This window comes from Amblyomma maculatum, chromosome 11 (assembly GCF_055883805.1).
Source record: "Amblyomma maculatum isolate TAMU_Amacu chromosome 11, ASM5588380v1, whole genome shotgun sequence".
In the NCBI taxonomy this organism is placed as follows: Eukaryota; Metazoa; Arthropoda; class Arachnida; order Ixodida; family Ixodidae; genus Amblyomma; species Amblyomma maculatum.
In genome coordinates, this window is record NC_139354.1 from 75,556,814 (window position 1) to 75,580,414 (window position 23,601).

Genomic DNA, 23,601 nt, shown 5'->3' on the forward strand with positions numbered 1-23,601 from the left:
GTATCCTTGTATTCTTTTGTCTATCCGTCCCTCCATCGGTTTGTGAGCGTCATGTACACGGCTACACGACGGTTCATTTGGGATTAGAGAGACGATAATTCGCTAAACAATTATAGGCACAAAAAATATGTAATTAACTTGACAGTTAGTATTGTACCATGCCTTCGGGAGCATGATGTTTTCCATTTCTTTAGAAACGGGCCGCCAATGTAAGTGCAGCCTGCGCCAGAGTGAACAACAATTGCAAAATACGTGCTCTATGCACGGTGTCGTCGCTTCAAAGTCGCCATATTTAGCATGCGCGTCCTGTCTCCATTACACCGACCTTTTAAAGCTGGAGCTAATAAATAAAATTATCCTAGTCGTACTCCGTGCAAGGTCCGCTGACGAATGCAGCCCCGTGTCGACGCCAACGCGTTAGCAGAAAGGGTAGCGGGCCTTGTTAACATTTTCTACTTAGTTTACTCTTCTTGCGAAGGCGTAGTATTATCTACTTTATCTTCGAAGTCTGGTAGCTGAAACGAAGCTCTCAGGGAGCAGAAAAAGCTAAGACAAGCGCTAATCTTCGTCTGAGTGCGTTTCGCGATCACGCTTTAGCATCTTTGTTTTCCGGAGACAAATGAAAATATATGATGATGTAATCTGGAGAGATACGGCCAGTGGCAAATTATGAACAACAAACATTCTGCCGACAAGTCATAAGAAAACCTAAAATAACATGATAGAGATTTGATTAATTTATGGCGTTTGCTCTTAATAAGGGTGGTGCGTCTGTGCCACAAATCTAGATCTTCCTGCTTCTCAGCCTGGAAGAATTTTAAAGTGCCACATAAAAAAAAAACCGTACACAGACTGAGGGAGAATATTTAGTGCAAAAGCTCTCGCAAAGTAGTGGGTGTAGACTTAAGAAAATGCAATACATCTTGCAAACCTAAATACTGGTTTTCAGCGCAATATTTTATGATTTTCTGCAGAGCACGCATGTGTTTTACACAACAGTGCTAGCTTGTCCTACCACTTTTACATCGTATGAACAAAAAGAGAAAATAAATGTGATACGCTTGGAGGCTTTCAAGGATTGGTTACAAGCAACATAAAAATCACAATTCAGTGAGCAGAGCACCACAAGTGAAATTCGCATGCCGTGGGGTCAGATCCCATGAGCGGTAGAGTAGTCTTTTTTCTTCATTCGAATAATTGAGCTCAATGACTGGGTTATTACCTCACATTGATCAACACGAAAAATATTACTTATGCCTTGCATCACGCCATCGGCTGTATTTTTGCTTTGAATATACCACATAACGGGCCCCTCATTTTTTCTACATTTCTTTGCTGCCAAAGCGGTATATGCGGTTGTATCTAAGCCTAGGTACAAATTCGAATACGTAGATGCGAATTATTAGCAAACAGTTCATTCCGTCATATACCTGCCCACTAATGCGCATTCGCGCTATTTTTCTCGTCATCAAGACAAGATGAGCATCAGACTGATGCACATCTTGTCATTCTATTTATGCAGTCAGTTCTAACCATATCAACCCAAATTTTGTGGTGGCAATCACAGCCACCATATCTGGATTATAACTTTGACAAACGGAAGGTTGTAAAGCCATCTGTTAAGCAAACAGGAACAATTTATTATACGCTTTGATGTGAAGCCTACTCTTAACCTTATGTAATTATAGATCGTGATTCAGAACCCCCCCCCCCCCCCCCCCCCCCCAGCGCGCTAATGCTCAGGTCTCGTCCGTGGAAACTAAAGATGCAACGGCAGCAAGCCTTTCTAACGACCTCAAATGTCATATAGCAAAGACTAACCGGCGCCGTAGAGGTCATTATGCCTTTTTCCAATGCCAGTCTGAGTTTGTTGGGGATCACCCCTTCATCCATTACCACTCTCCCTCACACCAAGCAGACGTGCCCTGTGTCAATGCTCCCCATATGCTTTATCTTATCTCTTTACTGCTGACTTCTGAGAGAGAAGCACACGTGCTCATCGTTAGTGCACCATTAACGAAGCATGTCAATCTGCATACTACAGTAGCGTGGCATGGCCCATTTTCTACTAATGCCACACACATGAACGCCAATTCGCCAAAAAACGACGGGGGGGGGGGGTGATGGAAGTCTGCGTTGACAGCATGTTATAATATGCAGATCTGCCAGCGAGGCTACCAAAAGAGAAGGCTGGTACGAGGGCCGGTGACACAAGTAGGCCACTGATTTAAAGTAGTGATGGTGCGGAAGCTTGCCCGACCTGTTTCAAACCTTTTGGATAAATGAGGACATGGCCGATAGCCTGCGGCTCAAATATGTGTCGGTGAAAGGCTGCTGAGTGTGCCATAGCATAATACATTTCAGCGCTGGTTTATTATATTATAAACACGCTCAGCAGAGTCTCTCAAAGTTTGCTTCCCACTGCCTTGGAGGCTCCAGCACAGGATATGACAACTGCTAGAAAGCTTCCTTCGTTTTCAAGCGCTGTGCTACTTTGAATGATTAAGCATGCCTCGACTTTGAATCATCACTCTAAAGAAATGCTTATGTGAGGAAACGTTTTGCGTGAATATTCTACCTTCTTTCAAGTTCGTGCTGAGCAGTGTAAAACATGCAGATGTTTTGCGAGAGTGGTTTTGCAGTTTAGTTTGTATATTACAGAAGTTGACGTATAGAGCAGAGAGAAATACTGGGAGAAACGAAGTGAGAGGGCACCTCGAAATGTTTTTTTTTTCGCGCGCAGTACCAAGCATGGCTTCGCATATTTGACGTCTGGTCGCGTTGCTAAAAGTGGAACTGAAATAGGAACGTTCGCTACATAAATTTTACGCTACTCCGATGTGGTATAAATCGAATTGGTGTCACATGTGAAACTAGTGCAATAGCAATAGATACAAAGAAAAATGAGAACAATTCGTCAGTACATAAAAACTTAGCTGATAAATTAAGTGGCATGCATAACTGAAGCGAAAAAGCAAAATCTAATTTCGACATGCATATTCACGAGGGTCACAGCTTATCGAATGTTTCGCCTAAATGTTATCATAATAAATAGTGGAGGACAGTTTCAAGGAGCACCGGAGGCTACCATGTGATGATTCTGCTATCTTTTTTATTTTCTCTTTGTTTTGCTAATATTTAGCTCTAGGCACCAGATCTCCCATGGTTATTTCGTGAAACTGATGAGAGACAAAAATATAAACGCAGCTCTCGTCCCCTCATTACGTGCTGTGGTGCGTGGGAGAACCACGCTAGCATACACGATAAAAAGGAAATGAGAATGTTGAGGGGTTCCAGCAATTGTGACGCTTATTTCTGTAAAAATAACAGAGACCTTGACGGACAGAAGATGCGCTTACTTCCTTAACAGCAACTGAAGGCTGTAGTAAGTCCTAGCGCCACGGACATGCTTGGAAAAGCGCGTGGAACAAACATAGCTCTGGCGTTTTACGGACAAGCAAAGAGCTACAGAAGCAGAACGAACAGATCTGCTTTGCGCGTTCAAGAATTCACCACTAAAAGAATAAGGACATTGTTCGGCCTCTAATGCACTGCCGCTAAAATAAAGTGAAATTATAACTAAAATCATCCATATTCTAGAACCTGCTTTAGCAAAACAAGTCATGGTAACACACTTTCAGTAAAAGTACACAACGATCGATTGATGTGATGTATATTGCTGATATTTACCATAATATTATATCTTATGATATCGTACTTATATTACCCCTGCTATGGCCTAGCTCATGGTCATCAGTTTATAGTGCTGTAGATAGCTGGTTTGAGCCCCACTGGTGCTGAGTAACCACGTGATGACACCACCAGGCAAGTTTTTCTGCTACCTGGTGCTAGAATTCCGTGGCGACATGCTTCGAACCTGTCCTTCATCATATTCAGGGTAACGAAAATTATCCTTGTGCCATGGTGTTCTTAAGGACAACCCAATTTTTAACAAACAATGTCAACACCACCAATATATCAAAAAATTATCAAACACTCATGCCAATTAAATCAGTCTTCAATAACGTCATACCTCTCTTCATTTTAATCAATTATTGTTCTTCATAGCAGGCTCCTAACCTATATAAACACAATAACATTATTCACGATCCTTAAACTATTTTTCCTGTCACCAGAACCAGCAAAGTAAGCGCGGCACAAACCATAATTTTGTTATCTCATAAAATTTGAAAACGTGAAGGAAGAGTGCTCTTTTGTTCCTAGGAAACAAAAGTATCTCTTTCTACCCCAACGAGCGAATTAATTTACTACCATAAAAAAAAAAACTCACATTGAGAAACGTACACACTAATATTAAATGAAAATACCGTAAAATTAAAAAACTGAAGCGATACTGATGTTGCGAAAAAATCACTGTAGCCCTTTCCTTACCAGATTAGTTCACATATCATGTTTAATCAGCCTTCTTGTGATGCCACGTTAGCTCGCACTGAAGAAAGTCCCTAAGGAGATATCCAGGCGGAGGAACAATGTTAAGTGCAAATTTTATCGTCCTAAAGAAGTCGAATAACGCAAATCAGTATTTCCGCGCAAATTGTCATTCTCCTTACTCTCTTTCTTGTCTCCAGTATTCCTTATAGAAGCAAAGAGCTACCAGAATGAAAGATGATCTTGTTTTTTCCTTTCATGGGGATGTCTCCTATTCCGCAATTAGTTCTCCTCTGGTTGGAATTCGGTCACGATCGTAAAAAGCTCGAGAACTGTTGCGCGACTAGAAAAAGACGTTCCTCGTTCAACAGATCGCAGCGCCACCCTTCCAAAGCTCTCACTCAGCTCCCCCTCCGCGAGATATCCTTGAATGTTCGTTCCGCTAACGATCGCAATTTTTAGCCCGGCCCACGCTCGTATTCAGGGTGGTGGGGAGGCTAACAAGATCGGTTCATAGCCTTGCGTAAATGGGAGGCACTTCGTATCTCTGAAGATATAACACTGTCGCAGGGCTTCTGGATTGCCCGAGATCAGCTTTCAAATGAAAACCTATCTTCAATTATTGAAAGGAAATAAGTAGCTGTTGTAGGAAGAGCAAAAATGGAGGCCCGTATTACCATTGTCGCACAGGTCTCCAAGTCGCTGAAATGCGCAACGTTCTAATGGAAACAGAAGAATTCATTTTCATCCTCATTTGTTTTATTTTCACGCTGCAATGAACGTACCACACTGATTTCTCTCTGTGATATTGTTGACAAATTTGAAACGCTGGCTGAGCGCTTGAGACAAAAATAATCTGTTGCTTCTTTATGCATTTATGACCAGTGCTTTTTCATGCTGACGCAGTCAACAATCAGGCTTTACACATAAAGAGGCTGTGTTGGGGGTTGCTGTTTACCGCAGCTTCCTAGGTGGGGCCGTGTTGTTTCCCCTCACAAATTTAGTAGAATGCAAATGATTTTTTATATTGGTACTTAAGGAGTTCCTGTAGCAAGATCATCGCGTTGACACATTTTTTCCTATGGCCGCATTGTAACAATTGTTGGTTTGCCCTATTATCAACGTATAAAAATAACGCGGTATGAAAAACTAGTTCATGCCCACCTCATGGAGCTGGAACTGAAATATAGGAAACTGTGTCATTTATGCTAAACAGTGATTTCCTCTCTTGCTTCAGTTTGGTTGTATCTGCTTGCAGAAGAATTGCCTCTGTGTTTCCACCACCCTGACAGCTCTTGCCTGCTGTTCCCCAAAATAATCAGTTTCTCTTCAGTCCACATGTATGTCGCAATAAGGCATGCGCACAAATCCAAACGGAAGCACCAAGCACCAATCAGAAGGCGCTAAAGCGTGAAACATATTCCACTCGAACCTTGCTACCATAATTAAGGCAGGAAATGGCAAAGACAAACGAGATAGGAAAAACAATTACATGACAAGCTTATTGGTACGGCGTCGAGTTCACGCCTTTGCGCTTAATGAAGCGGCTCATTCGAATACAACATTGCTGGATAGTATCGTCAAGAAGCGGCACTATAGAAGGACGCGTAGGAAGAGCTTACAAGAAGACACTCCGAAAACCTTAAGAGTCACGCGGAGGGTGGAGTCTGCGCGTTCTGCTTAGCTAGACCAGTCAATTGAATTCTGTGCATCACACTAGAAACGCTGGAGTCGATCCTTCGGTAAAGCGGCTGACAACAGACCAGCAGCTCCAGAGTGGGTGTCTGATTCCTTACTGATACAACTGCGCCTGTATTGAGCGCCTTTGAATGCAGGTTAGCATACTACTTTGAAAATGGTGTTGATGGAGCTTTATACAAAATTACTGACCTGCTGTTTGTGAAATATGATGAAAAAGGATGATGTTTATGGTACACCTACATGGTTGCATTCTCATTTATGTTCTCTTTGTACGTTTGTCTTCATCTACCCCCTTTAGGCATGATTTCAATGCTAACTGTTCTCTTCAAAATAATAGTCAAAGTTTTTTCACTCGGGTTCTATGGTACACATGTCCATGTTATGCGCGTCTCAAATGGATTTATTCTGTCACTCGGACGCACTTCTTTCTCTTTTGATGGAAGTAGCTTTTTCTTCACAGTCAACTTAGCGAAGATATTGGGCCTTGAACTGTCGAATGTCTGTAATTGCACCCTGGTATCATTGTAGTGTTACTGTTTTACATTAATGAATTCTAAGTTTTAAATTACACTCTGCATGACAAAAGACATTCGGAAAGAAAGTTATACAGATGGGAACAATTTCGCGATTGATTTTATAACAAGGCTAGGGGAAGGTGCGAAACAGTACACATAACTTTTTTTTTTTTGTGGCAGGTATAGTTATAGTTTTAAAGTTTGGTGAAATGACTGCACAACTCAACAGAATGACGATTACTTTCATTCTGATTTTTCTTTAGCCTAGAGGGCTAAAGAACAGCGAAGCAATTCGTGCTTCTCATTGTTCATGTATAGGAAAGAACAGTGGTAATTTTTGTGACAGCCGGCTGTGAGTGATACGATGAGTGTCCTGCATCCAAGCTCAATTCCAATGTGTTATGAGATAATCGAGCCAGTCCAACGGGTCTCCCGATTATATTCTCTTTCTAGTATTCGGGTAGAAAGGGTTAACTCAACAAAAACGAGGTGAAATGATGCTGTCATGCTTGTCCACGTGCTCATGTGCTCGGCCTTTCCCCTTAGCCATTTCACTGCACGCAACTAACAGTGTAGGGCGTGGCCCCTCTGCACCCGTCAAGGCAGCGGCAGTGACCGCAAGGGAGCGTTGGTAGGCAGAGCTGGTTACAGTCGAAGGAGTGGGCGTGAGGTTATTGCATTAGTTTGGGGCACCAGAGGCCCAGACGTTTGCACAGTCCGATGCGCACTTTCATTACGGAGCCGACTTCGAACTGACGGCATCCGGGGAGTTTGGCGGGCAAACTGAACGAAGGCATTCTGCCATGGGGCGACGTGGAGGAGAGCTGCGGGTGTCCCGGGGCTTTCAGTGCGCGTCTGGGAGGTGGCCGCTTACTGCTAGTTTATTCTGAGGTCTGTCGTTGTTTCGCTTGCGGGATGGCCGCGTGCGACCGTCACTTCTAGAGATTGGTCGCGGAATCTTACGCGTGAGCTGACGTCATTTATGCTTTTGCGATGCTGACTTGCAGCCCTACATTGCTTTATATAGCAGATGAAAAGGCGGGGCTTTATTTCTAAGGAACGGTGTGCGCATTCCTGAGAACCAGGCGGGCAAGACAAGTGCTGATGTGTACATGTCCGTTTCAGTGCACGTATACAGGCCCTATGGTGGTGCACGCTGAGTTCATAGTTGGTAAAATATGAAACCCGGGCTCATGGTCCAGGAATGCGAATGTAGATTTCTGTTTAAGAGTTTCTTGCCGCATAATTTTGAACCAACTGGTTGAGAAGACATCCACAGTATACACGCGTAAAAAAAGTTGTGATTTTTTTTTTGCCCAGCATACTTTTATCCACGCTACGCGCACACTTTGTGCAAAGCCTTAACTTGATTGAGGAAACCAATAACTATAGAATACAATCCAATATCTTCTGAGTTCTCTAGTGTAGCAGTAGTCCTCCCAATAAGAACGGAAGAATCTCAGAATAGCAGCGCTTGATTCAATATCGGCAGAACGTACTCGGCCTTCGTCATACATGACACGAATTTCTGAAGAGGTGGACGGCAGAGTTTATTTCCTATCCTTTCATTCCTGTTTCGGGCTTCCCAGAGTGTTTCCCTTTACTGTAAGAAATTTTTTCCTTATCTAGCTCGGCAGAGGAATGGAAACGGAATTCCAATATTTTATTTCTGAAGGGCGGAAAAATGGAAGTGAAACTAAAATTTCAAAAATCTCAAACACTAGCGCGGACAGTGGAGTCTTTACTGCTGTTCTAAACGGGTTTATCGCTGCGCACTTACATGTATTTTAGAAATTACTGCGAGTCGATAGCACCGCCGAAAAGAAATTATTATACAGTCGTTTAAAACCATCTCAGGTGGCAATATGAAGTTTAAGGCTGCTGCCAGAGGCCTAAAGCAATGGTGCGACAAAAATTCGAGAGTTAAGGCTGTAAGATGGATAAGCCTTAAAATGCATGCGCCATGGCTCACTTCGCACTGCAAATGCAGTAAGCATCTCCCTAATATATTTCACAACACTGCCGGCCTTAATTTAGACGAGGACAGAAATTTAAAGAGCAGATGGGGCAGGCATATAAATAAATCAAAAGAACAAAGTAATCCTAAAATATAACACTTCTGGATGAAGCTTCCTTCTAGGGGGGCACATTCATATTTTATGGCGTCTAAAGTATGTCATGGGAGTGAAAATCAGTCTTGGCCAAATGTTTTGGAGAATCGCCTAAAAGGAAGTATAGTAATTACTCATTGACTTTTACTTATTTATTTATTTCAAAATACTGTGAATCCTGTGAATCACTAGAGGGATGGTAACAGGGGTGCGTATAAAAAAATGGCACACTGTGGTTAAACAGAGCAAGACGTAAACAAATATACCAGAGGCCCTAAGGCGGCAGAATCGATAACTCACATCACTAAAATTCGAAACAAAGACGAGGTACAATGAACAAAGCTATACAGCATTCAGAATTTCAAAATAAATATATAAAAAGACTTGTACACACGCGTTATAGTCAGCAACACCAGTGCGCAGCCATACGACTACAGAAGAAAGCTGTAATGCTTTTCTTAGTAGCCGTTTGACTGCTTGGGTGAATGTCAGTCATTAAATAATCCCTTAACGCCAATATCAGTCTTATACACAACGTATAAAAAAACTTTATCAACCATAAATTATAATCAGTTCAGTTCAGTTCAGGCGTTCAGTCGTGTCCGACTCTTCGTGACCCTATGGACTATGTCACGCCACGCTTTCCGGTCTCTCACTATCTTCTTAACATCACATAGCTTCATCTGCAATCCGCCGTCAATACACATCAATACGCGTACGCAGTACACATTAAACCTGGAATTCATTTTCTATTTATTGGTAAAGGGTCATCTACATCTAGCTATAACATGGCCACTGCCTTCAAAGCAACATTGCGTCCTACGCATTCGCATATTGATGCAAAGCGACGCAAGAACAGAGGAAGCTGGATGTGCTGCTTCACATAGCCTGTCACTTAGGTTTACTGCGCGACCAGGTGGTATGCAATGACGCTTAGAAAGCTGTGACCTTGTTATAGCTAGAAGTTGATGAGGCTGTACATGGTAAAAAAAACGTCTTTTACACTTACATATCACTCAACACTAGAGCCTTTTGTGGAGCATTTTCTAGCGCATTCCGACACACTAACCCTGACGCTTAGCCTTTTCGTGTTTTTTGGCTTCTAACGGATATCCCTGACAGCTGTCTTTTATCAGGATTTTCCTCCATTCTTTTGTCCTCCTATACGTCAAACCAAGACCCTGTTTTTAATATGCCGTAAGGACGTAAAAAGTTAATTAGTATAAACGCGGTAGGTAACTTATCTAGACCATTTTTTGATAACGTTAGTATTCTAAAGCCGCGCAACACGTTTAACTATTGCCTAACTCATAATTAGATGCACTGGTCACAATGCAGTGAAGCAGCGCTGCTGCCTGACTTGAAAGACATGCGGACACTTCATTCCCACACACTATGGCTGTACGCTACGAATGGATCAACACGAGTAACCTTGCGAGTCATTACGAGTGGCGGAAAACAGTTTCTCGACAGTTTCTATTCGCGGTGGAACTGCGTACTCATAATAAGCAAAAATGGCGCATCGGTAAAGCTGTCCAAGATAGGCTTCCTTGAGAAGGAGTAGCCACTTTTAGAACGTGACCATAGATAAAGCATTGTCAGTTTCACACTTTACTTTTACGTTGATATGCATCTGTTTCAGAAGCAAGGTTTCCACTCCAAGTCTCTATTTTCAGCTGATTCGCACAAACGGATGAAAGCAAAACAAGTGTAACAGAAATGATAAATGGAGATCCGCTGCGAACATTTTCAATGCGTGGAGCGCTGATAAACTGATAAACAGGGAACATGGTGATAGCAGTCACGGCTAGGGACCAAAACACTAGCTTGATTGTGTTCCCTACTGGCTATCGATGAGCGCTATTCCGTTGAATCATCTGCTTCTTATCGCAGCGATAAGCAGGCACCTTAAAAACCCATCATGTGCGGCTGAGCGAATTGTCGGCCCAGTTCCTGGTACTTCCCAGGTGATTACGTTTATCGGCCTGAATATTACGATTGAGGGTACCGTGTTTGTCCAGTATAAGCCCAGACGGCGCTAGCTCTTCAAAAATGCAACGTTTTATTCTGACATATTCAACCTCTTTATGATATTGCAGCAAATGCGAAAAGAAATCATTCGTAGCAGTATGGCTTTGCCGCCCATGGTGGGTTTGGATATATATTAAGTTTCTCTGAACTTCAGGGAACTTTCCTCATCAGCAGCGTTGCATGTACACCAGATTTATATAAGGTGTGCACGATGTTCGGACTGTAGTTTGGTTTTTAAAGCCTAAACTGGATAGGGCTATTACGCGCAGAAGGAGAATGTAATATTTTGTACTATTCCGGCTTTTCTCATACACATTTTTGGCGAAGCCTGACGCGCAAAAAAAAAAAAAGGAAGACAGAGACGGCTTCCTTTTCCGCGCTTCAGGCTTCGCTAAAAATGTGCAAAACCTATAGAAACAGCTTTACTGAGCTTCATTTTCGTCATAGGCAGTGTGTTGTGCCACCTAACAAATCTTTCCGAAATATCTTTTGACTGGGCATGTTAATAAAAAATAACGCCGTATGTAGATTGAGCCTTGCTTAGCACGTTCACCCATTTAAAACGTCAATGCAAGGAGGGTACAAGTTACCATACCTAACTACATTTGACTTTAAGCACAGGTGGCGAATATCAAAATAAAATTAATATTTCTGCCGCGAGTGCATTGCAATTACATCATTCGACCATCTACTCCTCCGGGGTGCGCAGGAGTTAGGGCGCCCGACTACTGTTCCCAAGGATGCGAGATGAAATCCCGGTCTCAGCGGCTTCTCTTCGGTGAAGGCGAGAAGCCAGGCGCCCGTGTGCTGTGCGATGTCAGTGCACGTTAAAGAACCCCAGGTGGCCGAAATTTCTGGAGTCCTCAAGAGGGTTTTAACGTCAAAAGGCAGCAATATTTTCTGCAGTGACCATAATGCCAAGCTATAAGAAAAACACTTAACAATATTATAACACTGAGATTATACGGGGTAGAAGTATGACCATAGGAATATTTATAAACGCCTCTAAAACATCCCCTCTATTCTTATATCATGGTGAAAACGGGAGTTGCGACTGATTGAGGGATGGCGACGTAGAAAGAAAGTGCTCGAGGTTTGTTGGGAAACAGTTGATATCTCCAGCAGCCTCACAGTTCTAACGGCGGCAGCGGGCACACGTTATCATTTCGCTGGCGCCCTTTGAATATCTTCTTCCGAGAACGCCACTCGACTCGTAACAGCTCGAGTGCGGGGTGGTGAAAACAAGGCGCGTGCGGCTTCCAGATAGCGGTCTCCATCCATTTCGTGTTGTAAACGCTTATTTACCGCAAACAGCGAATGAACGAAATTCGAAAACTGTTCCTCGTGTGCAAGTGTCATGTCTGTTATTCAAGTGATGCGAAACACCTTTGGAGGACTTTTTCTTTGACTGGAGCCTCAGGACGCGAGAAGGGTGTCAAGCGACAGGTAGTTCGTTTTTACTTTTCGTCTATTTGAGCTATGGAGATCCCGCATTTAAGTTTAAATGTACGCACTGTGCTGGTGCTAGTCAAATAAAGAAAGGTAATAACAGACGCCACCTTTGCTAGCTAAAAGTATATGTGTCAGAGCTGTCGTCACGGTCCTATCTTGTCTCTTCCCCTAACCTTTAAAATTTGGGCGCCGGCATAATGCCTAGTATGTACACGTTAAACTGATGCTTCGCTTGCTTTTAGAAAAACCTCTAAAGGGACTTTTTCGGTTGCACTGTTATATAAAAGAAAGCCAGCCATTGCATGTACGCTCGGATATTTTCTTATACACTGCTGTAATAATCAAATGTTACATGTGTGTCACGTGTTTTCGACGATGTGTATATTGAAACAATTTGCCTATAGCGCATATTTTACACCGAGGTCAGTAAGACTCTTTCCTGTGTTGCATCTGTGTATTACGGAGATAAATGGGCATCATTGTCTAATAGCTGAAGAATATTCTCATCTGGGCGCACCTCCTACTGCTCGCCATTATGTGTTGATAATGTCAATTCGGCGAAAAAAAAAACAATTGACAGGAGATAATTAAAGGTAACAGAATGACAAAAATCCTTTTGAGTCACAAGGTTACACTGGAATATTTTTTTCTCATCCATTCGGAGAGATAATCCTTACGGTCACAATGGGAACGAATTACTGAATATCTCGGTGTATATATACCAAGTAGAAAGTGTGCACATCCAGTGGCATGCGCTTTCTGGTTAGTTGTCCTTTCCCAAGAGGTAAGAGAGGGGCACATTCCATTGGATACGAAAGTAGCTACGTGTAGCAAAAGTACGCATTCCTCTGATGCTGACTGCGTTAGCCCTTTTTGTGAGGTAACTGCAATAACTACAATTTCGTCCATATATTTTGACGCGCTACTTCTTTGTCGTTAAAGGATGGGGATATCATCCTTAGCTCTGCTTTTTGCGCACTATTTTGAGCTCTTTATCGTACGTACGACATGGGTGTGGCAATTTATTACTAGTGCATGATCCCAGCCATTCGCTGCCAATGTGTGCAGCGCGGTGCCTTACTCAATAATGTATGTGCAGTACCTGTAGGAAAGTATTGGGAATCGTGATTGCACAGGAAGCGGCTTACTGATTCATCCTGAAGCGGACAGCTGTTCAGCGAATATGTCACTGTTTTCAGCATAGATATTGTTAGTTTTTAGAACAGTTTTATTCGTGTTTCTGGTCTTTCAAAGATTTCAACCGTTTTGCCATGGCCCAAAAGCGACTTTCTTTGTAAATATATAGTGCAGTGTTGTTGCCTGAAAAGTGTTACCCAATATTCATTTTGAGTTGCCGTGGTTTTGGTGGAATTGTTAAAACCACAGAGAATAGAAATCTCGCCCACTTGACTCCTTAAACACCTCAACTCGCAGTAAAGGATAGAACCTGCAAAGGACATACAAGGAAAAGGACAGAAGATTTATTACCGTGATGACACTTATGACACTCATCTTTTCAGTATGGCATAATTTATTTTCTTTGCTACATTATCGGACTGCTGTAGCCGAACATGCATTTTTTTCTTGATAACTTTGTCTTCAGAATTTTTTCTATCAATAGCTTTTTTTTTTAATTGATGCCGCCGTTGAGACATTTATATGTGGCGAATCGCATTGGCGTTAACGTGTTATTTCTTATCTGAAGAACTTTTGTTGGACTGTCGCATGGATGAATTGACCTTTTTCCTATTTTCCTTGTTTTCTGTCTCAGGAACACCAGACGAGACTGAAGGATTATGAAGATAGCCCTGCTGCTATGCATTGTGGGCTGCTACCGTGGCCCGTTTCTACTCTGCTTCGCTGATGGTGAGTTATGCAATGAGCGTTTGGCTACTTATCCATCGACAAAGAATTCCGTCATATCCATTCGTAAATAATATAACAGCAGTTTATTTTATGGTAGGAAGTAGTTAATAGCCCAGGGGACCCTTGGTCATTGAAGAAATTGTTTCCAGCAATTTTGCGTGAATTTCTACTTTCTAACAATTCAGCCACAAGATTGAGCAGTGGTGTACGGTTAAACGTTGAAACTTTCAAACCTTTTCATACAAGCCATTAATGCGCCGTCCGGGATGGTGAGTGGTTAAGACCCTCGACTGCTGTGCCTGAGGTTGGGGCGATCGAATCCCGGCCGCGGAAACCGCTTTTTGACAGAGGCGAACAGCTGGGCTCTAGCGTGCTTTGTCATCTCAGTGCACGTAAAAGAACCCCAGGTGGTCGAGATATCAGGATTCCTATGCAACATCGTCGCTTTTAGCCTGAGCCGCTTTGGGCCGTCAAGCCCCATAAATCAAACTAAACCAAGCTAATAAAAGAGGCTTGGTGGTCCACGTTTAGGATAATTGCATTAAGTTTTGCTACATCTGAGAAACATGAAGCATGCCCTATTGTGCTCCTATTGTGTGCCCATATTCTCTGCAAGAATTAGAAGTTTTTTTTTTCTGCACAAAATTGCAAACGGTCAAAAAGTTTGCTGAGTGGGTACCACGTTTCGGAAATAGCTGGGGCTGCATAAAAATTTGTATCATAGTAATTTGTTGTTCTAGTGATTATAATCGATTGCTGTGTGATAGACGAAGAAGAGATAATAAAATCACAGCAATAATTCAATTACGTGCTGAATTAAACAAAAGAACAAGGGAAAACATGAATTTAAATAGAGGTTAAAAAGTGTGAAAATGCTCCCAATCAAAAAAGACGGTTTATAAATTAACCTATATAAATTTAGTATGTGTAACTAACCAATTGATCGATTGAAATAACCAAAAAATTTATTATTCGGTCAAAGATGTTAACTGCTCAGATTGGAAGTCAATATTTGATGATGCTAAGTATCCTCACATAAATTGAAATAAATAAAAAAAAGAAAACTTGAAACGTGAAAAAAGATCGTCCGTGGGTGCGAAACGCTATCCCTTCGTAACCTTAACGGTGTAACATCAGTGTCCCCCTATTTCTTCTTTGTTTCTTTACCTTTGCCTGGCTATTCCAGACGCCAAGGTGCTGAACCAACCGGAAACATCATCGCCTGCCCCGCAACAGCTGGGTGGACACACCCGTGTTCACGAAGATGGCAACCAAGGAGATTCCACGGCCACACCAGCACAGCAAGCGGCCGCTCTGAACCGGGTCTCCAGGGCAGCGGGAAGCTTCGACGAAAGTAGCGATGCTGTGGACGAGTACAGCGCTCTCCGAGCTGCTGTGACTGGTCCACGTCGGCACCGGTTCCTGCACTTTGGACGCAAACGTGCAATTTCCGCACCCTACGTCGGGTGAGGAGCCGCTGTGATTAGCTCCTGTCGAGATGTTGTACTTGTCAGAGGGGTCGTTTGGTATAATCAGGGACTGTAATAACCGCACGTGAGATTGAAAGAATATGGGGAATTAGAGAACATGCATGTTGGATAATGTCGCGGGACTATCTCGCATTTATGAAGCGTCATAAAAGTGGAGATAACTAAAAAATACGAAGCAAAAAGGAAAAGAAATTCACAAAGTAAAGTTAATGGTGCCGAAAGAAGTGACAAGATATTTCATACCGGCGCAGTCAAACACACGTTTTGTAGAGAAAGTGTAGAGCTGCCCGAAAAATAATTACTCTGATACACAGCTCTTGCGCGCACATAAAAATGCCGCATGGTAATGAGAGTAATATCCTTGCAAATTAGAAGACAAGAACGCATACTCTTTATTAGATTGCGCAAAATATTCGACAGTGATATCAGCTACATTACATTGCTAGGTCCCCTCGAATATATTACTTGGGAACCCGAAATTGGCTTGCAGGTCGCTCATTTCATTATTTCCTGGTCCGCGGTGGATTTGAGAACTAGTCAGTGGTAGGTTAACAAAGAGTTTAAGCAACAAAGATTTCTATTCAAAGTTCTGCACAATCCCTCAAGGTGGATACTAGTGAATAATCACTCTATTATTGTACCCTAATTTTCATTCTTGTTTGCGTACTATAATAAAGATTGAACGCATCTTCTTTTGGTTTTTTTTTTTATAGTTCACGACAACACGTACGATGACACTAAAAGCAGCAAATATTTGATTTAAAATTGTTGCAGCCTAAGATCCCGAGGATCACATAGCCGTCTTCTTTGAGTGACATGGTATGGCATATAAATGTAACGAATTGATTTGAACACTTAAGAACGTGATGAAAAGATAGCAAGCATTCCTACAAGCGGTTTCAATAGCTTGTTTCTTTGTTCGAATAAAGGAGTGAGCACTCTGACAATCACCAGAAAGCAAATACATTGAAAAGTGATCAGGGCCGTTCTTATCCATTATCGTTCTTAATAGAAAAACTATGTCTTCCATTTTTCGTAAATTATTGAAAAGCAGAGTAGAGCGGTTATGGAAAGCGTGAGCTTAGCTTATTATTGCCAGGCTTTTTAAGAAACGTTATTCAAGAAAAAATATCAATGAAAAGTGGCACTACGCATGCAGCAAAACATTCATGCTGAATAAACAATCTTGCACATACCTTCGCGAAGGTACAAAGACGCTCTGAAAATGTTAAACTTTCAATGCATGTTTTGATACCCTATTCGATCTATTTTATAGAACAATTAAACTTTTTGTTTTGGTGTTCAGGTGGCCACACTGCAGTGGGGAAATCGGTCAGATAAACGCGCTAATTATTTTTCTTTTGCTGAAGGTCTGGTGTTGTATAAGCAATAAATCGTGCAGACGAAGTTTTCACCTTTTAGCCGAAATTAATTTCTTCGCGAATAATCCCTAACCTCCGCCTTGACAGTGGGCAGTGGCAGTCGCTTGCGTTAATCTTCTTATTAATTAGTATTCCTAGCATAGTAATTCATACATTCGAAAGAAGTATGTGGAAATTTCCAGAGCCCTCCATTACGTCTTTCTTCATGTTCGCTTTCAGTTTGGGAACTTAAATCCTATAGAAGAAAAACAAAATAATTGTTTGGGTTACCGCATGGGGTAACTATCTGGACAAATCTTAAAATTTTGTGCAGAACAAAAGAAAACAGTCGAATGCGAAAAAATGAGAAGAATACTGCGAAGGAGAAATTATTCCGTCGGGCAGCGCCGTCTTTCGCAAAAGGAAACAGGGAAAGCCGCAAAGTCGTTGAGCCGTTACAAACCTCCAAACATTAAATTGCTTCGAATAGTGAGGGGTCGGGGGGAGGGGCGTTTGTATTTACGTTTGAAATGGACGCCAAATCTCCAAAGACCGATAAGAAAGAGTCCGGGTAACCTAGCTATCTTTGCATACACGGTAAATGGTGAGGGTGGTCCGGCAAACCTGTTGGGCAAACTTATCTCATTGCATAATAACGAAGTTTTGAATACATCGGCATATCCACTGACAAAAGATCTCCTATATAGTTGAAAGTACTAAACCAATTTTATAGGGCAGGTATTAAAAAAAAATGAAGTCATTACTTGAGGTCACTAACGGCGTTTACATGAACCCGACTGAGGCAGGCGTGTTGAGTTATTGGGTCAAAAACAGGTTACAGAGTTAGTGTAAACACGACCGGGTTGGGTCGGGCAACGGACGGGTCGAGTCCAGTTTACTTCGCCTCACGGGGTGGGATGACTTTCCCGACTCTGCTGCAGGAAGCATGTAAATGCTGTCGAATAGAGACGGGCATTCGAAAACGTGAGTGGTGTGCTGGCGAAAAAACCCGAATTCGAATAAGGCGATGCAGAGCAACTGGACGAGGCCCAGATAAGAGCAGCGGACCAATCCAGCGCTATCCTTGTAACTTTTTCCGGTCTCGTCCTCCTGCTGTTGTGCTGCATCACCTGAAGCTATACCTGACCAACAAGCCCCATGTTGTACGGACTCTGATGCTATTTGCTAGTTCATCGTCTTGACACGACGCGCCGCCGTAATCGCCTTTCATCGGGTAGGTTCATGTAAACCTGGTAGGATGGAGTCCACTCACCTCGACTCCTCCACTGGACTTCTGCAGTCAGGTCTATGTAAGCAGTGGTACTGGCGTTTTGTACCAGACAAGTAAATCCGGTTCGTTAGCGCAAACCACACCTTATCAGGAGTTAAGAAGAAAGTCTGAACATATTCTTTAGGGAATATATTACACTTAAAATGTCTATAAGAGAACCTTGCGAGTGGAACAACGCTGTTTATTTGTTTTGCTTCGGCTTTAAAACCTGGAGCGCCTGTCCAATACTTATAGTGTTCCATAAGTGCTAGAACCAACTTCGACATGAATGGATTTTGAGGAAGAATGAAATTCGGTGTTATGACGTTTTCTTCACACATTGGACTGGCGTTTTCCATAAATAACGTTATTGTTAATGTGTGGTTGATATCAATGATATAATTAAAAAAATTAGGATCGCCGATCGCATTGATTACCTTCATGTGTAACCTAATTTTACGCCGAAACCAATCCCCGATATTCCAAAATTACCTTGGGGGTCCTGTAAAAGGAAGAACTAAGTATAGATGCACCAAACATTTTATTTCGCTACGATTCTACCGCAGCATTGAATTATAAGCATGAGCTTTCAATTGCATGTTATAGACGTCATACAAAAAGGAGTGTAGGGTATGATCTTGAAAATTCATTTGCCGCCTACCGAAATATTTTTATTTCCAGAGTAGTTACAAAGAAAACTCTGAATGACCGATGGAACAAACGTTGAACTCAGAAACGTGAAGACGGTTCATGGGCCAGAGTACAGGAAAGCAGTTGGCTCAAGTTCTCAACATAGGCAAATGATACAACAGCGAACTCATAAAAATCGAATGAATATTTACAAAGCAGTTTGCATCCCCACGCACGCGTCTATGAAACGCGCACGCATCTACTCTCAGTCCCTCAAAACTAAACAAGGATGATGTTTTTTAGTCCCATTGCTTCGCTGCAGAAGTAATGAAAAATAAAATTCTGCAGGATTCGGGACCTGGTCGAGGACACTGCCGCTTCTGGAGAGGATGACGCCGAATGGAGCGGAGGCGGAACCGATGAGGACGATGACGCGGCTGACGTGTCTCGGGAGAGGTCAGTGGCGGCTGGCTTGCGCTGGGCAAAGAGGACGCTGAAACAAGGACCAAACAGTTTCCTACACTTCGGCAAGAGGGACCCCGAGGAGGACGGCGTTGCCGGAAGATTGAGGTGAGATGCTGCAGACAACGCATATTTTTGATTTCCTTTCGATTCCCCTTGTGCCGGTGAATATTATTAGCGAATAGTGCAGTATTTCTTCTGCATTATGGGGTAACTATTGGAGCGCAAATGCAAGCACACGCGATGCAAATTACGCGCGACTGAGAGCGCGAGCAATGGTGTGCTATCACGTGCCGATATCTGTGTGAATAGTACATCATTTTTTTACTGATGCGCGTGCTCGGTTTCCCAATGCAACCCTCACCGCTAGAAGAGAGGTTATCCCCTTTTACATCGAATTTAATTATAACCAAAAAAAAATTCAATTTCTCATTTGCTTTCTGTTATTACGCGAGTCTAAAAATGCTAAACCAAGTAAGCAGAATAAGCACAAGGATATTAGAATATAGTCAGAAACTGAACATTCGGGATCAAATACACCGCCGATGAAACTTTAACCAAAATGGAATTTCAAGTTTTCGGGGGCAATTTAGTGGATATTCGTACCCGCATGCGGTTCCGGTTGCTATGCTTGCATAAAAGTGCCTTAATCTGTAGTATTCATATCGCCGAAGTAGCGAAACGTTTAAGAACGGTTTTGCATACCTGTACTCCCTTAGATCGCTGTGTGATTCACGTATAAGAAAAACAGTCTACAAGAGCTTAGGTGAGTCGGTGCTCAGATATGGTCTCACTGCATATGGGTCCGCATCCACTTACAAATTAAATATTCTAAACAGTATTTTAAGAATTGCCTTTAGCCTTTCCTATGGTACTACCTTCCACAGTGAAAGTGTATTACTGAGCATGGTTTGTTTCGACATATTGTCCATAGAGAAACAGTTTTCATATGAAATTTTGTAAAAGCACTACTTTTCGGAAGCTTTCAAATGTAAGAATAGAAAAACGCGATGTTTGCGCCATGCAGAAAAATTCATAGTTACGCGTGTCTATACAAATTACGGGCAGAAAATCCGGAATTTTTATGTACCTTCTACCGTCTATAAATTTGAAAATGATACGTCACTCACCTCTCTTAGAAAAATTACAGTCCATTCGGTCATTTGTGCAATGCGATTGAGCGTTTTACGGTTCGCTTGTGCTATTTCATTCTCAATACATTATCAGTAAGGAATACTGTAGAGCAGATTTTTTTTATATTTAACTTTATTATTCTTTGTTCTAAATGCTTTTCATTTGTTTTTGCTATTTGCATTCTATGTATTTTTCGTATCAATGCTGTTTTTGAAAATTGTTTTTTTTTTGTCTTTTTTTTTGTGTGCATGGCTCGGCACGTATGCAATGACTCTGTACTACCCAGCTCCGTTCACAAGCATGTATGCTTAAACGGGCTGGTTATGATTTTGTAAATTTGTTGCCAATTCATTATTATTATTATTATTATTATTATTATTATTATTATTATTATTATTATTATTATTAATATTATTATTATTATTATTATTATTATTATTATTATTATTATTATTATTATTATTATTATTATTATTATTATTATTATTATTATTATTATCCAGGTTACATTTGAAACAAAGAGTTCTCTACCGGCAGAACTCTTAGAAGAGATAGATCATGGAAATTTTGTCATATATTAAACTAAATATTTTGACGTACTTGTAACAATACCACGCCTATACGGGCCTCAAACTTATGCTAGGAAAAGTATAAACATAATTTTGTACGGGGTAATGTGATTCTGAGAGGAAAGAAAAATTCAAAACTTTTTGCCTTACTGTATCGCACTGTCTGATTTTTCGAACATTTACAATTCCAGGTTCAGGAGGAGCGTCAAACCCGGTGAAATTCAGGGGCCCAAATCTGACGTGAAGGAACTAAAGCTGCATAGCGAACGAGCCGAGTCATCTGACGGAGAAGGTGTTAAACGAACGACGAAGACGAAGAGATCGCCCAACCGGATTATGCACTTTGGGAAACGAATCCAGCCGTCAGCCACAGAAGGGGACGGCGTCAAGCGTGCATCGCAACATAACATCATGCATTTTGGAAAGCGCGCGAACGAAGAAGACGTCGCCGATGCCCTGGAAAACATGTACACTACTGTGGATCGCGCGGTCATCAAAAGAGCAGCGAATAGAATTATGCATTTTGGCAAACGGGACCCCGAGTACGGTCTTTCCAGCGGGCTGGATGGTGAACCAGAGTTCGAGTTAACCACAGATGACAAAAGAGCACCGAACAGGATTCTCCATTTTGGCAAACGACCCAGCGATGGCAGTACGGAGATCGAGGCCGATGATGAAGTGGAGGAGAAGGAGAAGAGAGATCCACTTGGACATCGCATCATGCACTTTGGCAAGCGAGGAAATGACGACATTTCTGGAATCATGACGAGCGATATCGATACAGCATCGGCCATGACTGCGAAGAGGGCAGCGGCTCCCCGAAGCAACTACGATGACAGAATGGATCAGATTCAGTCGGTTACGGGAATTGGAAGGCAACTGCAGCGACAGTTCCAGGAGTGGAAAAAGCGAAACCGCATTCTGCACTTTGGCAAGAGGGAGCCCCAGCATCTACAATCGAGGTATTACCAGTCAAAACGCCTCGGCAACAGGATCATGCATTTTGGCAAGCGCGGTGGCTACACGTACTCTTCGAGCAACGTAGGGTCTCCGAGTGCAATTAGGGACAAGAGACTCAAGCATTCTATCATGCACTTCGGCAAGCGAGAAGAGGACCTGGTATCCATGATGGGGGGAGAAAAAAGAAACCGAATTATGCATTTCGGGAAACGAATGGGCGGCGGCCAGGACGTGTCGAAAGGCGATCTACCTATGGACAAGCGTGCAGGGAACATGATCCTTCACTTCGGGAAAAGGCTTGAAAGCTCGGACGCAGCAGGGTCTTCGCCTTGGGCTTACGGCACTAATACTAACCCCTCGTTGCAGAGTGATGTCTCCAAGAGGGCTCATCGAATCCTTCATTTCGGTAAACGCGAAGGTGGCATGGGGAGTGATCCCCTCGTTACCGGAGGAGACGTCGACGATTCTGGACCATCCAAGCTGGCTGGTCTTGGACAGCCTGAGACGCAGAGCATGGTGAGGAAGAAGCGGGCAGTTTCGTCTCCAGAACCGAACGAAGATATCGACGTTACTCTGGCGCAGATGATGAGCGAACTGATGGGTGAAGATGGCTACGCAGATCGCATCACTATGGGTCACTCTGGACTTTCCGGACCGTTGCACCTACCTCACGCGTATGTGGCCGCGCAGGTGTACGGGAATGCCTTTCCGCGCATGCTCAGTCGACCCAGCCGAAGCGACAGGTTATTCCGCGCATTGTATAGCGGAGAACATGGCGCTGAGATGATGCCCAAGGGCTCGTCTCGCAACGTGTTCCTGCACTTTGGCTGAGTTTGTTCCACACTTCACGATGCTGAGCCGTGGCAAAACCTTACTTCTCGTATTCCTACCGTCGCACACTGCTACGAACACCCTTTTCTTTGTCAGCTATCTGTCTTTCCGTTTGTCCTACTAGCTCGCGAAAAAAGGAAAGATCTGGGAGGAGAGGAACCTGAGCGCTGGCTTTGTCTTTTCATTTGTCGTTTCATTGCAGCCGCTACAGGGTTGTTCATTAGAAGCGCTACTTTCTGTCTCGTCTATGTGTGTTGTGCGAGTCCACTATTGAATCACGAGGCACTGCATGTTGCTTGTTTGGGTAATTTTGCGCAGCTTGACGAACAGATTGACTACAGGTTCAAGTATTCCATGCACTTGCAGAAGCCTTGAAGCACAAATGTGTTATTTATTCAAAAAAGAGCAAGCATGTTTCAGGGAGTGCAAACGAAGTATCGCGTTGAGGCTACTGATCTCCGCGACGTTGTATTATGAACTCCTAAAGCATACTGAAAGTCTCTTGCTAATGCTTTGTCATATCTGTAAGCGGAAGCTCTTGAATAGCACGCCTCTCTGGGTTTTTGAAAGCAGCTATGTGATTGTAATTTCCATGTGACAGCTTGATAGTCGCTGATCTCGAAGGCAAACTGTGATACCACTTTCTTAGTGAGTTGCTTGAAATTTCACGGTAAAGCAGCAGAAACAAAATAGCGCTTTCGTGCAGTTGCGTAAGACCACCTGATTATTGCCCAACTTTTGTTTCTTGTGAGAAACTTGACGCAGCTATACCTATGAAAGTTGAAGGTGGTCTTAAATTCGCACTCGTGGTCGTTGACCGGTTTAGTGA

The 23,601-nt window shown here is 42.7% G+C and overlaps 1 protein-coding gene across 1 annotated transcript; it reads left to right on the plus strand.

Annotated features, from left to right (window-relative positions):
* The first annotated feature begins 11,968 nt into the window (after positions 1 to 11,968).
* On the plus strand, positions 11,969 to 23,124 carry LOC146174191 (uncharacterized). Its single transcript, XM_084584428.1, has 5 exons — positions 11,969 to 12,193; positions 13,971 to 14,065; positions 15,252 to 15,531; positions 19,165 to 19,386; positions 21,173 to 23,124. Exons 2-5 carry the CDS (start codon positions 13,996 to 13,998, stop codon positions 22,770 to 22,772), a joined length of 2,172 nt encoding a protein of 723 aa, XP_084440554.1. The 5' UTR covers positions 11,969 to 12,193; positions 13,971 to 13,995; the 3' UTR covers positions 22,773 to 23,124.
* Positions 23,125 to 23,601: the final 477 nt, after the last annotated feature.

Bases quoted from the DNA above. Each gene is read 5' to 3' on its own strand.
- LOC146174191 (XM_084584428.1), top strand. From the start codon at position 13,996: ATGAAGATAGCCCTGCTGCTATGCATTGTGGGCTGCTACCGTGGCCCG. The intron at 14,066-15,251 runs GTGAGTTATGCA...TGGCTATTCCAG, and splicing joins TCTACTCTGCTTCGCTGATG to ACGCCAAGGTGCTGAACCAA. The intron at 19,387-21,172 runs GTGAGATGCTGC...TTACAATTCCAG, and splicing joins GGCGTTGCCGGAAGATTGAG to GTTCAGGAGGAGCGTCAAAC.